The 13551-nt window shown below is 34.7% G+C and overlaps 1 protein-coding gene across 1 annotated transcript; it reads left to right on the forward strand.

Annotated features, from left to right (window-relative positions):
• Positions 1-4208: 4208 nt before the first annotated feature.
• Positions 4209-6999, forward strand: LOC126761623 (DNA translocase FtsK 1-like). The gene is made up of 2 exons (XM_050477951.1): positions 4209-4235; positions 6034-6999. The coding sequence occupies exons 1-2, from the start codon at positions 4209-4211 to the stop codon at positions 6997-6999; spliced, it is 993 nt and encodes a 330-aa protein (XP_050333908.1).
• Positions 7000-13551: the final 6552 nt, after the last annotated feature.

The following is a 13551-nucleotide window of genomic DNA, read 5'->3' on the forward strand; positions in this document are numbered from 1 at the left end:
AGAAAAATAAGTATTTGGTACTATGGGCTTAGAAGGCCAGTTTATCGCGTGACAGTAGCGTGAAAAAATTGAGTGGAGGGCAGTTATAGCACACACACACTGTGCAGCAAACTCGAATTTAAGGTTTTGGGCTTGTGCATATATTTTCTAAGTGGGTTGTTTAGGAAATTCTAAATTTTATGAAAATCAAACTTTGAGTGCGGCGTGAGTTAACAAAACTGTCAACAGTGACAGTTGACAGTGTGGTACCTCAACAATAGTAAAATTTTTTAAAAATCAGTTTTAATATTTTCACCAGTTTACCAGTCATAACAGCTAGCATGGTCTCTAACTAATTTCAATATTTTCTACAGATGTCAAGCGTTAGACTAGAAAGACAGCACCCATTTTTTTTATTGTATTGTCGTTAAATAATACTACTTTCATTTCGTGAGATCTTAGCTCTTCAGATTGAGGTATAACTCTTTTAAATATTTTTTTTTATATAAGAGGTATGTTATTCATCGAAATCATAAAAAATTAAAAAGAAAAAATACTTGTTTTAATTAAGACCATAAAAAATTGTATTTTCGCAGACCTTTTCAATTGAATATGTAAATTTTGGAGAACATTTCTCCACGTATTTTTGTTTTTTTAAATAGTCCTTCGTCTAAGACCTTATCAAATATATCCCGAAGACCTTCACTAAGATTAGTTCAGTAGTTAGCGAAAAATCATGATAACCGACTTTGAAAACACAGTTTGGAGAAAAAGGAGTTCAAAGTTTTAAGGAGTGAGTTTGAAAGTTTCAAAAAATATCTAGTTATTGCACGAAGGATTTTTTTCATTACAACTTATTTTTTAAGCCAATAAATACGAAAATTTGACAAAAAAATGAGATTTTTGCCTCAAAGTCTGAGAAAATATAAAAAGTTTAATTTTTTTCTTTATTCAAACACGAGATTTAAGTATGTACTAACGGAATATTTTTTTTTTTTTTTTTAATTGAGATGAACCAATAATAAGTTATGCTGTCCAGGGCGAGAGCACTTTTTTGTGAGACACCCAGGGAGATGTGGTCTCAACGGCTGAATTTTCAACATTTTTATATCAAAATTTGAGGAGACATTGTTTAAATATATAGTATACCTTTGATATGCCATATTATATTTATGAAATATGTATTAAACACTCACATACATATTTAAAAAAATTGTAAAAATTCCTTTTTTTGTACCTCTGAAACCCACCCTCTATGTGACTACACCTAACCCTTTATGTGACTACATAGCTGTTCCTCGAGCGCGCAACTCGCTAAAGTTCTGGTATAGAAAAGTTTTTAAGATTTTCAAGATAATAATATATCTTCTCGAAATTTGCCTACGATTACACTGTGGAACATTTTTGGGATTATTGTCTGGGGGGTGAGAAATTCCAAGTCAGGGTGATGGTACTAGGTCAGTATAGTAAAACCCTCAAAGGGTTTGGCGTTCGTATGTGTCAGTTTTTTTTTATGACCTTTTAAATTTTTTCCTTATCTTGATGTTTTTTCGCTTAGTTGTAACATTTTGGCAAAAACGTAGTTTAACATAACTCGCGAACCACTATTATCTATTTTTCCAATACATTAGACGGTTGTAGCAGCTTTTACACATTATATTTGGTACCCAATTTTCGTTCACTAAAACATTTTGGGAATAAGGAAAAAATTTAAAAGGTCATAAAAAAAACTGACACATACGAACGCCAGACCCTTTGAATGTTTTACTATACTGACCTAGTACCATCAGCCTGACTTGGAATTTCTCACCCCCCAGATTAGCTGTTGTACTGTGTTATTGTTCAAAGTAAGTCCACACTCTCCGAACAAATTGTTCAGATCGGACTATACAAAATGATCGAAATCACTACACACAAAAAATACTAAGTCTACCTAATTTGTAACATTTTTCTTTGTCCTTCTTTCAATATTTACCATAAATCTCGCTTCCTGGTATTTTATAATTGATGATAAAATGTTGCATATTATTGCAATAATCCATGGCTTGTAAAGCTAAATCTACTTGATCTGTCCTAAAGAAGTGATAAAATGTTTATTTTAACTTTTTAATGAATATTTTTGCTGTTCAGTTTATGTTATTCTTGGAAAATTATATACTAACGACATACATATATTTAAAATTGTATAAACAAAATTGTGTACACATTATATTTCTTAAATGACTAAGCTTTAATAACTGATAGGTAATTCATAAAAACAATCGCTGCAGCAAAAAAAAAAAATATTTAAACTACAAAATATCAATTAAAGTTAACCACAAAGTAAGTTGTTTTGTTTGTACATTATTTTGATATGGATATTTCCGACTTTGTTTAATTGTTTTCCGACAAATTGGCGGCTAAGATTTCAATCATCTCAGCAAAGCTGAAAGCTGATCACGATTTCTGCGCGCTAACAAGCATTCTACAAACGTTGTATCTTTTATTATTTGCAATAAATTGCTTTAAGTGTTCAAATACTAAAGGCTATCGGTATTGGCAACATGACAATGAACTTTTTGCCAGCACCAATCTAACGTTGGTGCGTTATAGGCCAATGGTAATGACAGCAAAAATAATAAAATATTTCAAAGTAATTGAAAAATGAGGAAATATGTGCGCATTCATGTTGTTTTAAGAAATATTTTTTAATAATGTTATTTTGTTAAAATTACTTAAGTAATGCTTCCTCAGCGATGACGTACAGACCCAAACATTCTTGGAATACTGGCGCTTTATAAATATTAATATATGTATTTTTACATTTTTATAATTGAACAAAAAATGTACGCCTACATCAACGAAGTTTAAAATTATTAAGTTAGCTGAACTGTCGATTTTTATTTTACACTTTGCAAGTGCTTCAATTTCGACTTTTTGTTTGTGTTTGTGTTGCTTCGGTTTGTTTTTATTTGGTGTTCTTTTTGGCGTCGTCTACTTTTGTTTGCCTCTTCAGCTTAAGCGCGTGTCTCATTGCGGTTCTACCGCACTCGATGCCGCGCTTTTCGTTATTTCGCTTTCATAACTGTGATTTTGTATGCCATACACACATATATACAGTGCATGAAGCATTATTTTTTATACATACAAATACTTGTATTCGTTTTGCCCGCTGTACTGCTATTGACATTGAATTTTAACGCAGCATAACGCTCATTGCGCTTGACATTGACTTGTTCAAAGTATTCCAAATGTGCGCTGAATGAAGTTGAGTCGAAAAAAAATGTGTAAGGCAGCGCTGAATTCGAGCTGAAATCTGGCTTCGCGAGATTTGCAAAATAAATTTAAGATACAAATGTGTTATTTTCTTCAATTTTGATGACTCTTGCACTTCTTATTTTTATTTTGATGGGACGTGGATGTGTTAGAAATTTTCGAATATTTGTTATATGCTTCTGAGTCGGATTCAATTAAAAATTAAAAACTATTATTTTTCAAGCTTTTTTCCGATGAATGGAGATCGTGCTGATGTCGTCAACTGAGCGCTCGCTACTTTCTTAAAATCTTGTGTGACTGTCTTCATGCCTTACTGCTGAATAAATGTATAATACCTTATATAAGCAGGGTAACATGGGTTTTATGGGGAGTAATATCAATCTTCTTATTGGAGATAAAAAATGCGTATACAGTGGGCTGTTACTTGATAAATGTGTTCCCATGTTAATTTTTTTCTGAGGAAGAGTACTATATATGAAATAATTTCAGACTCGAAAGTAGGTTTCAGTCATATTCTTTTTGTTAATAATTCTCTCTTCGCAGTATTTCATGCCATTTATAGAATATGAGAGTGTAATAAAAATTTTGTATTTTTTAATTTGAAAAAGCAAATTTCATAAAATTAAAACTTGTGTCTGAAAATTTGCCTAACTGCATCAGAAGATCGAAATAAATTTATGGAAGGTGAGTTCTTCTAATGCTCGAATTACTTATGTGTTTCATTTTAAGCTAACTTTGCATAATTTTTCTGGCAAATAGCATGCAACTTTAAGCTATGTATATGATTTCAGAAGACTGCAGTGCTTAAAATTTATAATAAAGCATTTTAAATAATAATTTAGTTAATGAAACTCAGCAATTTCATTTAACAGGCAAATTTTAATTTAATTTTTTTGTACCACAGTGCAACACTTTTAGAAATTTTTAATAACTCTCCATTAAACTATTGACAGTTCTATGAAGAAATATTGACAATGTCAATTGTAGCGGAGCAAACGAAGGTGAGAGCGTATATTTGAAAATGACAATCAAATAAAGAATTATATAACAACATTTATGAATCTTAATACAATTACATGCTTCTCAGCGTACTACATCACAAATGCCGGCATTAAGGGCTGGAAATAATGAGATTGCAATAACAAAAAACATATGGTTCAGGCATGCGTCACAGAATTATAGTGTTTAATCGATGGTTAATAGCTTTTATTTCAACTTTATTTCGTACTTTACTGCATAATGTGCACCAAGTACCAAGTGGTTCACGACCGTGGTTCTGCATTACATGCCAAGCATTTAAAATAATCAAAATCAAATTTTGGGTATTGTGACATTCAAAGGTCGCGAGGTAAGCCATTACACGCTTGTCAAAGCGTCAGAGTGCTCCGACCTAAGCTGAGTGTTGATCGAGTGCCAAAGCGGAAGGCAGCTGATGGATGCTGCCGTACGATGAGTGGTTAGATGGCAATAGACGTGCGTGTGTATAAAGCAGGTGAGCATATATCAGATACTACAATCCCGAAAAGGATTATACATACTATTCATTAATTATATATAGCTTGGGAAATATTTCACGTTTTATTTTTTAAAAGTTTCTAATACAAAAGGTTGTATATTTTTGTCAACTCAGCAGCATTCTGCCGCAACAGCACAACTAGATTCAAAATATTGAATAATTTAGTTAAAAAAATTTTAATATTTATGTTTTAGTTCTCTTTACTAAGCAAATAAGTCAAAAATATAGTTAAAAGATTTTAGAAGCCAAAATTTTATTTATTTTATAATCTCTAACCAATAATTTGGTTATTTTTCATCAAATTCTTATCAACTTTTAATAAAGAATTTTTAAATTAGGTTCTTAATGTGTAGCCCCAAAAAACGGAGTCGAAACGTATTTTAAGCTTACCAATTTTTCAAATGGAAAAGTTTATTGAGTTGAACACAGCATATTGATATGTCTATGGCAATTCATTTTTTGTATTTTCTTTTCTATTGGTTTTAGGTTTCAATCAAAAGAGTTTATAAATCATATATGAAACCAAATTCGGGATCCCGTTTGCATCTGCAAAAATCCCGAACCACACAACTATTTCTTGTATATGCACTGGCACACAGGCAATTGTGTGTGTCTAGCAATCGTATGCTACAGTGTCATATTGAAGATTGCTGCGGCGTCTGTAGGCCATCAAGCGAAGGGAGAAATAATTGTGTGCTTGACAAAACGTGCGAGATGAGTGATCGATTTGTAGCGATCGGTAAACCATGGATGTTGACTGAATTCATTAACACTTGGCGGCAGCGCATGCGTACATTTTGCAGACAATTTCGATAATGCTCTGCGCACCTTTAACACTCTTCACAGCGCTCAATTGGTTTAAGAGTTCGGTCGCTGCTTTTGCCGGTTGTTTGCTCATTGCGCGAAGTGTGAAAAGATACAGAGTAGCCAACCCACAATAGGAAGAGTTTACCGTGGATGATGGCAGAGATCGAAGAGATCGATTGTTGATTTTAATTTCATATTTCTTATTTTGGGACAGTTGCGTTGATGCGTTAATTTCTCGTATAAATAGAAATAACAATTTCGACATCAACATCATTCGATTGCGTTCAGTTCAGTGGACCACACAGCCAAACAGCAAAAACAAAAATCATAATTTTTGATAATTCAAAATTTGGTCACACCGAAAATGGTAAGTAGCGATAATTAAATATTAATTATAAAGTAATCAATTCGAGAAATCAGATTGAAAATGTTACAATAATTATTTTAAAATATTTCACTCCATCTGGCAACTTTAGAAAATCGCATTCGTTACTTTTTGCCTTGTGGCAGCCGTTGCGGCTATTCCTTTGCAACAGCAACGACTGAGGCGTGATGTCTCCGAAATTGTAGCAGTACCTTTAAACGAATACCTGCCGCCAGCATCTGAGGCTGCTGAACCACAAAATATCTATTTGCCACCCGTGGAATCGGTCACCGAACCAGCAGAGCCAGTTGCTGAAGAAGTTCCAGCTGCAGAAGTTAACAGCGCCGTAGAAGCTGAAGTTGTCGATGCCGCTGCCGAAGCTGTACCCGAGTCCGCCGTCCTCGGCGAGAATGGCTATGAATACCGCACCGTGCGCAAGCTTCGTCTCCGCCAACGTCGTGATGTCTCACATTTAAATCTGGGTTATTTGCCACCGGTAGCAGCTCCAAAGCTGGCAAACAGTTATTTGCCGCCCCATTTAGATGTGCCAGAGGAAATTCCACAATTGAAACTTGCCAATGAATATTTGCCGCCTGTACATGAAGAGCTCCCAGCTGAAGAAGCCACTACGGAGGCAGTAGAAACTGAAGCGCCAGAGACAGAAGCACCCACTACTGAGGCAACAACAACTACAACCGAAGCACCGACCACAACTGAAGCAGCACCTGTGGAGTCAGCAGTATTCGCAGATGATGGCTATCACTATAGAAAGCCAGCAGTGTTGCCAGACTTGGGTTTGTTGCCTTTGGTTAAAGTAGCTGAGCCAGACGCAGCGCCAGAGACTGTATCTCAGCCAGAGCCTGTGCACGAAGCGGAGGCAGAACCCGAACCAGCGGTGGTGCAAGAGCCCGAGCCAATTGAAGACTCTGAAGCAGTTATTGCTGCTGAGCCCGAACGCGCTTACTTGCCTCCACTAGAAGCGGGTGTGGTCGAAGCTGAGGGTCCCGAGGGTGAGTCAGCTGCATTGCTCGATGATGGCTATCACTATCGCGTGGTCAAACGTGTTAGATTGTTTTAGAGCAAAATACAGTTATTAGAATATTAAGACGTCGCGACTTTATATTACTCTTTTTTCTTATTCATAAATTGTTGACTTGTTTTTAGCACACATTTTCAACAAACATGCCAACACGTATATATTTAATTATTGAAATTGGTTATTCATCATATATATGAAAAATACACATACATATTTACAAGACAAATGTATTTGTTCTTCCTTTTATATCTAAAGAAAAATTGTATTATACAATTTGGTTTATGACTCAATTTGGCTGTACAGGTACGTATAGCTAGCTCATAGACAAATGTGTTCAGACTCATCAAATTCGAGAACTGACGATTGAACTAATCTCGGAGAATATCGATTCGATTCGATGGAATCATTGCTTTATATTGAATACTTTATAGAGTAAAATACCTATTGGTATAAAATCTGATCAAGTACAACCTGGACCTGGACTCAAAATATATTGAGTTGTCGAAAAAGTATTTTGTCAATAGATGTCGTAGCAGTCCTATATCTCCCGTGCTACATTTTCACAATCACATTTTGTCATACAAAGAATTTCGTTCTGGAAATTTCGACGACCTATCGTTGAAAAAGTCGATGAAATTAAAGAAAAAATTGAACAGGACCGTTGCATAAGCAGCCGTGATATCGCTAAGGAACTTTACATTCATCATCAAACGGTTTTGAACCATTTAAAAAAGGCTGGCTACAAAAAGAAGCTCGATGTTTGGGTACCACATGAATTGTCTGTTAAAAATTTAATGGACCAAATTAACATCTGTAATTCTTTGCTGCAACGAAATGAAATCGAACCATTTCTGAAGAAAATGGTAACAGGAGACGAAAAGAGGATCAAATACGACAATAATGTGCGAAAAAGATCATGGTCCAAGCGTGGTGAAGCGCAACAAATGATCGCAAAGCCAGGATTGACGGCTCGAAAGGTTATGCTGAGTGTTTGATGAGATTGGAAAGGAATCATCCACTATGAGCTGCTTCAGCCTGATCGACCGATTGATTCTACATTTTAATGTCAACAACTGATCAGATTGAAGCAAGCAATCAAAAAAACGGCCAGAGCTGATCAACAAAAAGGGCTTCGTCTTTCATCAGTACCACACTAGACCACACACATCTTTGTCGACTCGGCCACAACTGGGAGAGCTGGGCTGGGAAGTTTTGATGCATCCACCATATTGCCCTGACCTTGTACCATCGGACTACCATTTGTTTCGGTCAATGCTGGACTCCCTTAATGGAGTAAAGTTGGTTTCAAGAGAAGCCTGTAAAAATTACTTGTCGCAGTTTTAAGACTTCCCAATATTTACATATATAGTGCATATATTACATTGTAGACGTAATTAAACCTATGCCTAAAAGACTTCAACTTTGACAACCAAAAAAGATGTGGTAGGCATAGCAAATCGATTATGACCTTACTTGTCTACATTTCTGCTCTCATAGTTGATCAGAGATCTCGATTGTTCTGTTCATGTATGTTCTCAAAAAGCCGACAAAATTAAAAAAAAACAAATACTTCAGATTTCACAGTTTCAGAAAGTAGTAAATTCATATAAGACGCTTGTAATGCAGCGTAAAATAGTTTCATTTATTAAAATTACAGTATTTATTCAAATAAAAAGCATATCATATCTATATTCACGTAACAGAGCCAAACCAGCAATATTGCAGTGTATTATAAATGCCATTGAAGCATTTTAACTCGGTGGGAATATGCTGAAATAAGCTAAGTGTATTTGGGCTAAGTTACATAATTTGGCATCTAAATAAAAACTGACCACTTTCTTTGTATTTTCTTTTATTGCAATATTTAGCTACCGAGTATAAGAATTCTTTAGTGTTAAAAACAATCACAACTCTGAAATAATTCAGTAACCCAAAACCCAAATTGTTGCCAATAATTTATGTCGATTTACTTCATTTTAACATATTGCTATAGTGCTACATTTGTGGTTTCGCACACACACACATACGCACCAAAAAGCTGATTATCTCGACTCGAAATGATTATTAAAGTTTGACAGCTCCCAAAGCTGGGAACTTTTGTAACTGTCGGTTATTTTAATCATATTTTCACAAGCTCATGAAGCCGTCGGGTCGATAGGTTCGTAGGCATACACATATGTACATTGTACATATGATCATATCGCAAACATAGGTTTGCACTGTGCATATGTATGTATGTATGTATTGACATGTTTATATGGCTGCATGACAGCAGCAGGTTGTTGCTGTTAATTAACTTGAAGTTTAATGAAATTAAAATCACACATAAGCAGCGTTGGCGCGAAAGGTTGGCGAAAAGAGCGCTTAAGGGTCGTTATTGACGCTATTGCGAACTGGTCAGTTATTCGGTGGCGAAAAATGATTATATAATTAATATGCATAATGCATACATGTGTCAAAATATGTCATGAAAAGCGGACAAGTAGAAATTGTGTGGTCAATTTCATTTAAAAACGAGTAAGAAAGAGCTAAGTTCGGGTGCAACCGAGCATTTTATACTTTTGCTTTTTGCAAGAATCAAAGCCAGGGAAATACTTTAAAGTGAAAAACCTCAACCAGAGGATCGAAATCAAAGCAATTTTATAAATAACTCCTATACTGTCAGACATATAAGGTTTATTAGAAAAACGAAAATCGCATATATACATATGTATTATCTAGTTTTCGCAATACCATATACTATTATGCCACATGCCACGAACTAAAAATTCAATCATCTAGAGTTTAAAGTCAGCCATATGTTCGAAAATCCTGATGTTAGTTATATAGGGGCTAGGTAAAGTTTTCGCCAATTTTATTAATTTTAGGCGCAAAGACACAGTCTTATCAGTGAAACACGCTCTCTCATTTTCATTGAGATAACTCACATATTGGAAAATATATGCGGTACAAAGTCAATCGGAAGTTGGAAAATCTTTATATTATGGTACATGAGGGCTAATGGAAGTCTTGGTTCGATTCACCCAATTTTTCACATTCAGACATACAATTATCAGACAAGGATTATCGTTTAATTTCAATTATATACCTCACACATTGGGTCATATTTTCGATCAAAAGTAAACTATAGGTACTGGGGTCTAAATATTCACTACCTACGCGCTTCGATAGCCATTATTCGCGAAAAGTTTTATCCCGTTATAATAATTACTTCTTGATTTGTGTACTGGAAAGTGAAAGAATCTAGTGGAATTTAAAATTGTGTTAGATGGAAAGTAGGCTTGGTTGCAGTCCTTATTTATTTCCAAATTTTGTCGAAATCGGTTGGTGAGGTTCCGAGATATGGGGTTTCACAAAAAGTGGGCGGTGCCACGCCCATCGTACAATTTTCACTATCTGGGGTATTTAGATATTGATTTATTGCGCTTTTAGTAGTTTTTAACAGTACCGTTATAAGGGGAGTGAGCGGGGTTATTCTCCGATTTCATTAACTGTGAGTAGAATTTTTTACAAGATTTGTCCTCAGAAAATTTGGTTGTTGTAGCTTAAGTGGTTTAGGAGATATATGCATTAAACTCGTTAGAGGGCGGGGCTAGACCCACTCTTTCAAACAATTTTTGACTACAAGTGCATCTTGCTACTTCGATCCTCTGTACCAAATTACATCTTTATATCTTAATTTAGTGCTTAGGTATGCTACTTTATATGTTTTTGGTTAATGGCGATTTGTGGGCGTGGCAGTGGACCGATTACGCCCATCGAAGAACTCGAAATTTTTTTTTACACTAAGGAATCCACATACTAATCTATAATACTCTGTAGCAACATGTTGCAAGATTATAAAAAAATGAAGACTAAGAAAAAATTTTAAAGACGTTTAAGGTTTAACCTTACAATCTTTGAGATGTTAAATCAATTTGGGCTGATTTTAATTTTGAAGGGAGGATCCTAATGTTTTGGTGACGTTTTGTTATTCAGTATTGAACTTTACTTATTGAAGAAGTCGACAGGTAGCTAAAGGTGTAACTTAAAGCTTCAAAACGTCCTTTACATCTTATTGTACTTTAGTGGTTTTACAACCAACAGGCTCGGCTACACCGAAGCCACATATATACAATTTACAGATGCTATTTTTATAGTAACTATATGTATACATAAGTAAACCCGAAACAGTAAAGTGATAAAGTAAACAGTTGTATCTAACGTTTTTGCTAGTTCTCTCTAGCCATCTTCAAGTCGTATTAAAACTAGTTTTTAAAGGAAGGAAAGGAATCTGTTTTGAAGATCTATATCTTGATTTTCATTTTTCAGTTTGTCTGGAAGCTATATGCAATAGCGGCCCGATCTGAACAATTTGTACGAAGATTGTGGTCTTGCCTTGGACAATCATCAGTATCAAAAAAATTATCCACACAAAGACTTGATTTTTATCGAAAGGAAGCTGTATGCTATAGGTACCCAATAGTTGTGATTCCGACAAATGAGCAGCAGAAAAGGACGTGTTCTAAGTCTCTAAATGACATCTCATAAAACTGAAGTACAATGTAACGTATATACAAACAAACAGATGGAAATGGTTAAATCAACTCAGATCCTAATGCTGATCATTTATATAGAGTAGTCGAAAAAGTCTTTTTGTATTTTGTCAATAGATGTCGTTGCAGTCGTATTTCACCAGTGCTACCAACTAAATTGTGTCATGCTATATAGTTTTGGAAAGGTGAGGCTTTAAGCCTCATTTAACCAAAAAAAAATTTAAATTCGTGGAAGTTGAAAAAAATTACAGCTGCTGAAAAATGAAGGAAAATAATGAAGAAATTTGCCATATTTTGGAATTTTTTATAAAAAAAGGAGGAATACCATGCAAGCATGCAACCAATGAAATCTGTGAAGTTTACGGAGACGATGCTGTATCAGTCGACTACCCAATATATACCATTTTATAGGGTTTCCGACGATTCCTTCTGAGTGTTACAAATTTCATGACAAATTTAATATACTCGGCTCAGCTATAAAAATGCATTGTCGGAAATATGCTTTTCGTAGCAAAGTTTTTACATAAATTTCAAAATAACCAATTAATAAACTTTGGGGAAAATGTGTTTTAACGTTTTCTAATACTTTTTAATAAATGATGTCAATGTTTTTGAATTCCTTTATTTGAGAAATAGTTGCATATACTTTTATAGGATACTAATTTCAAAGTATCATGGGTTTTAAACGTAAAAAGTTGTAAAGTTAGCTTATTTTTCAAATCTATGCGTACATATTTGGTAAAACTTGCTTTGAGAAATTTCCGTAGATAAACTCCCATGGGACATATTTATACTCTCGCAACAAAGTTGCTAAGGAGAGTATTATAGTTTTGTTCACATAACGGTTGTTTGAAAGTCCTAAAACTAAAAGAGTCAGCTATAGGGTTATATATACCAAAGTGATCAGGGCGACGAGTAGAGTTGAAATCCGTCTGTCCGTCCGTCCGTGCAAGCTGTAACTTGAGTAAAAATTGAGATATTATGATGAAACTTGGTACGCGTATTTCTTGGCTCCATAAGAAGGTTAAGTTTGAAGATGGGCAAAATCGGCCCACTGCTACGCCCACAAAATGGCGAAAACCGAAAACCTATAAAGTGTCATAAGTAAGCCATAAATAAAGATATTAAAGTGAAAATTGGCACAAAGGATCGCATTAGGGAGGGGCATATTTGGACGTAATTTTTTGGGAAAGTGGGCGTGGCCCCGCCCCCTACTAAGTTTTTTGTACATATCTCAGAAACTACTATAGCTATGTCAACCAAACTCTATAGAGTCGTTTCATTCAGGCATTTCCATATACAGTTCAAAAATGGAAGAAATCGGATAATAACCACTCCCACCTCCCATACAAAGGTTATGTTGAAAATCACTAAAAGTGCGTTAACCGACTAACAAAAAACGTCAGAAACACTAAATTTTACGGAAGAAATGGCAGACGGAAGCTGCACCCAGGCTTTTTTTTAAATTGAAAATGGGCGTGGGGTCGCCCACTTATGGACCAAAAACCATATCTCAGGAACTATTAATCTAATTAATTTTACAGCAAAATAAAAAAATATGTTTGACGGATAATGAAATCTCGATTATCACTTTATCATGCGAGAGTATAAAATGTTCGGTGACACCCGAACTTAACCCTTCCTTACTTGTTTTATAATATTATGATTTTTAATAAAGTAAAATTGAATTTCGTAACAGAATATTTCTTTTTTTGAATAATTTCCGAAAATTATTTATTTATTTGCTCTTCACTAAACTATACTTTTATTTATTGCATTTTAGAAAATTAAAGTAGTTCAGTAGTTTTTTGGATAACCTTTAACGCAATACAAAGATTATTATTATTTATATGTGAGTCTATAAATGCAACTCTTCTCAGCAGGCGGTGTAATGGATGCAAAATTGATCAACAAGTGGGTCGCTTTGGAGGCGGCAAACAGCGAAGGAGCGCACGGCATTACAATATTTTGTTTACTCAGCTCCTGAATGTAGAGAGAGATGAGCGAAACTTTGGTATTTGCTTCTTTATTTGTTTTTGCCTAATTTTCCAACGCT

Source organism: Bactrocera neohumeralis, chromosome 6 (genome assembly GCF_024586455.1).
Source record: "Bactrocera neohumeralis isolate Rockhampton chromosome 6, APGP_CSIRO_Bneo_wtdbg2-racon-allhic-juicebox.fasta_v2, whole genome shotgun sequence".
NCBI lineage: Eukaryota > Metazoa > Arthropoda > Insecta > Diptera > Tephritidae > Bactrocera > Bactrocera neohumeralis.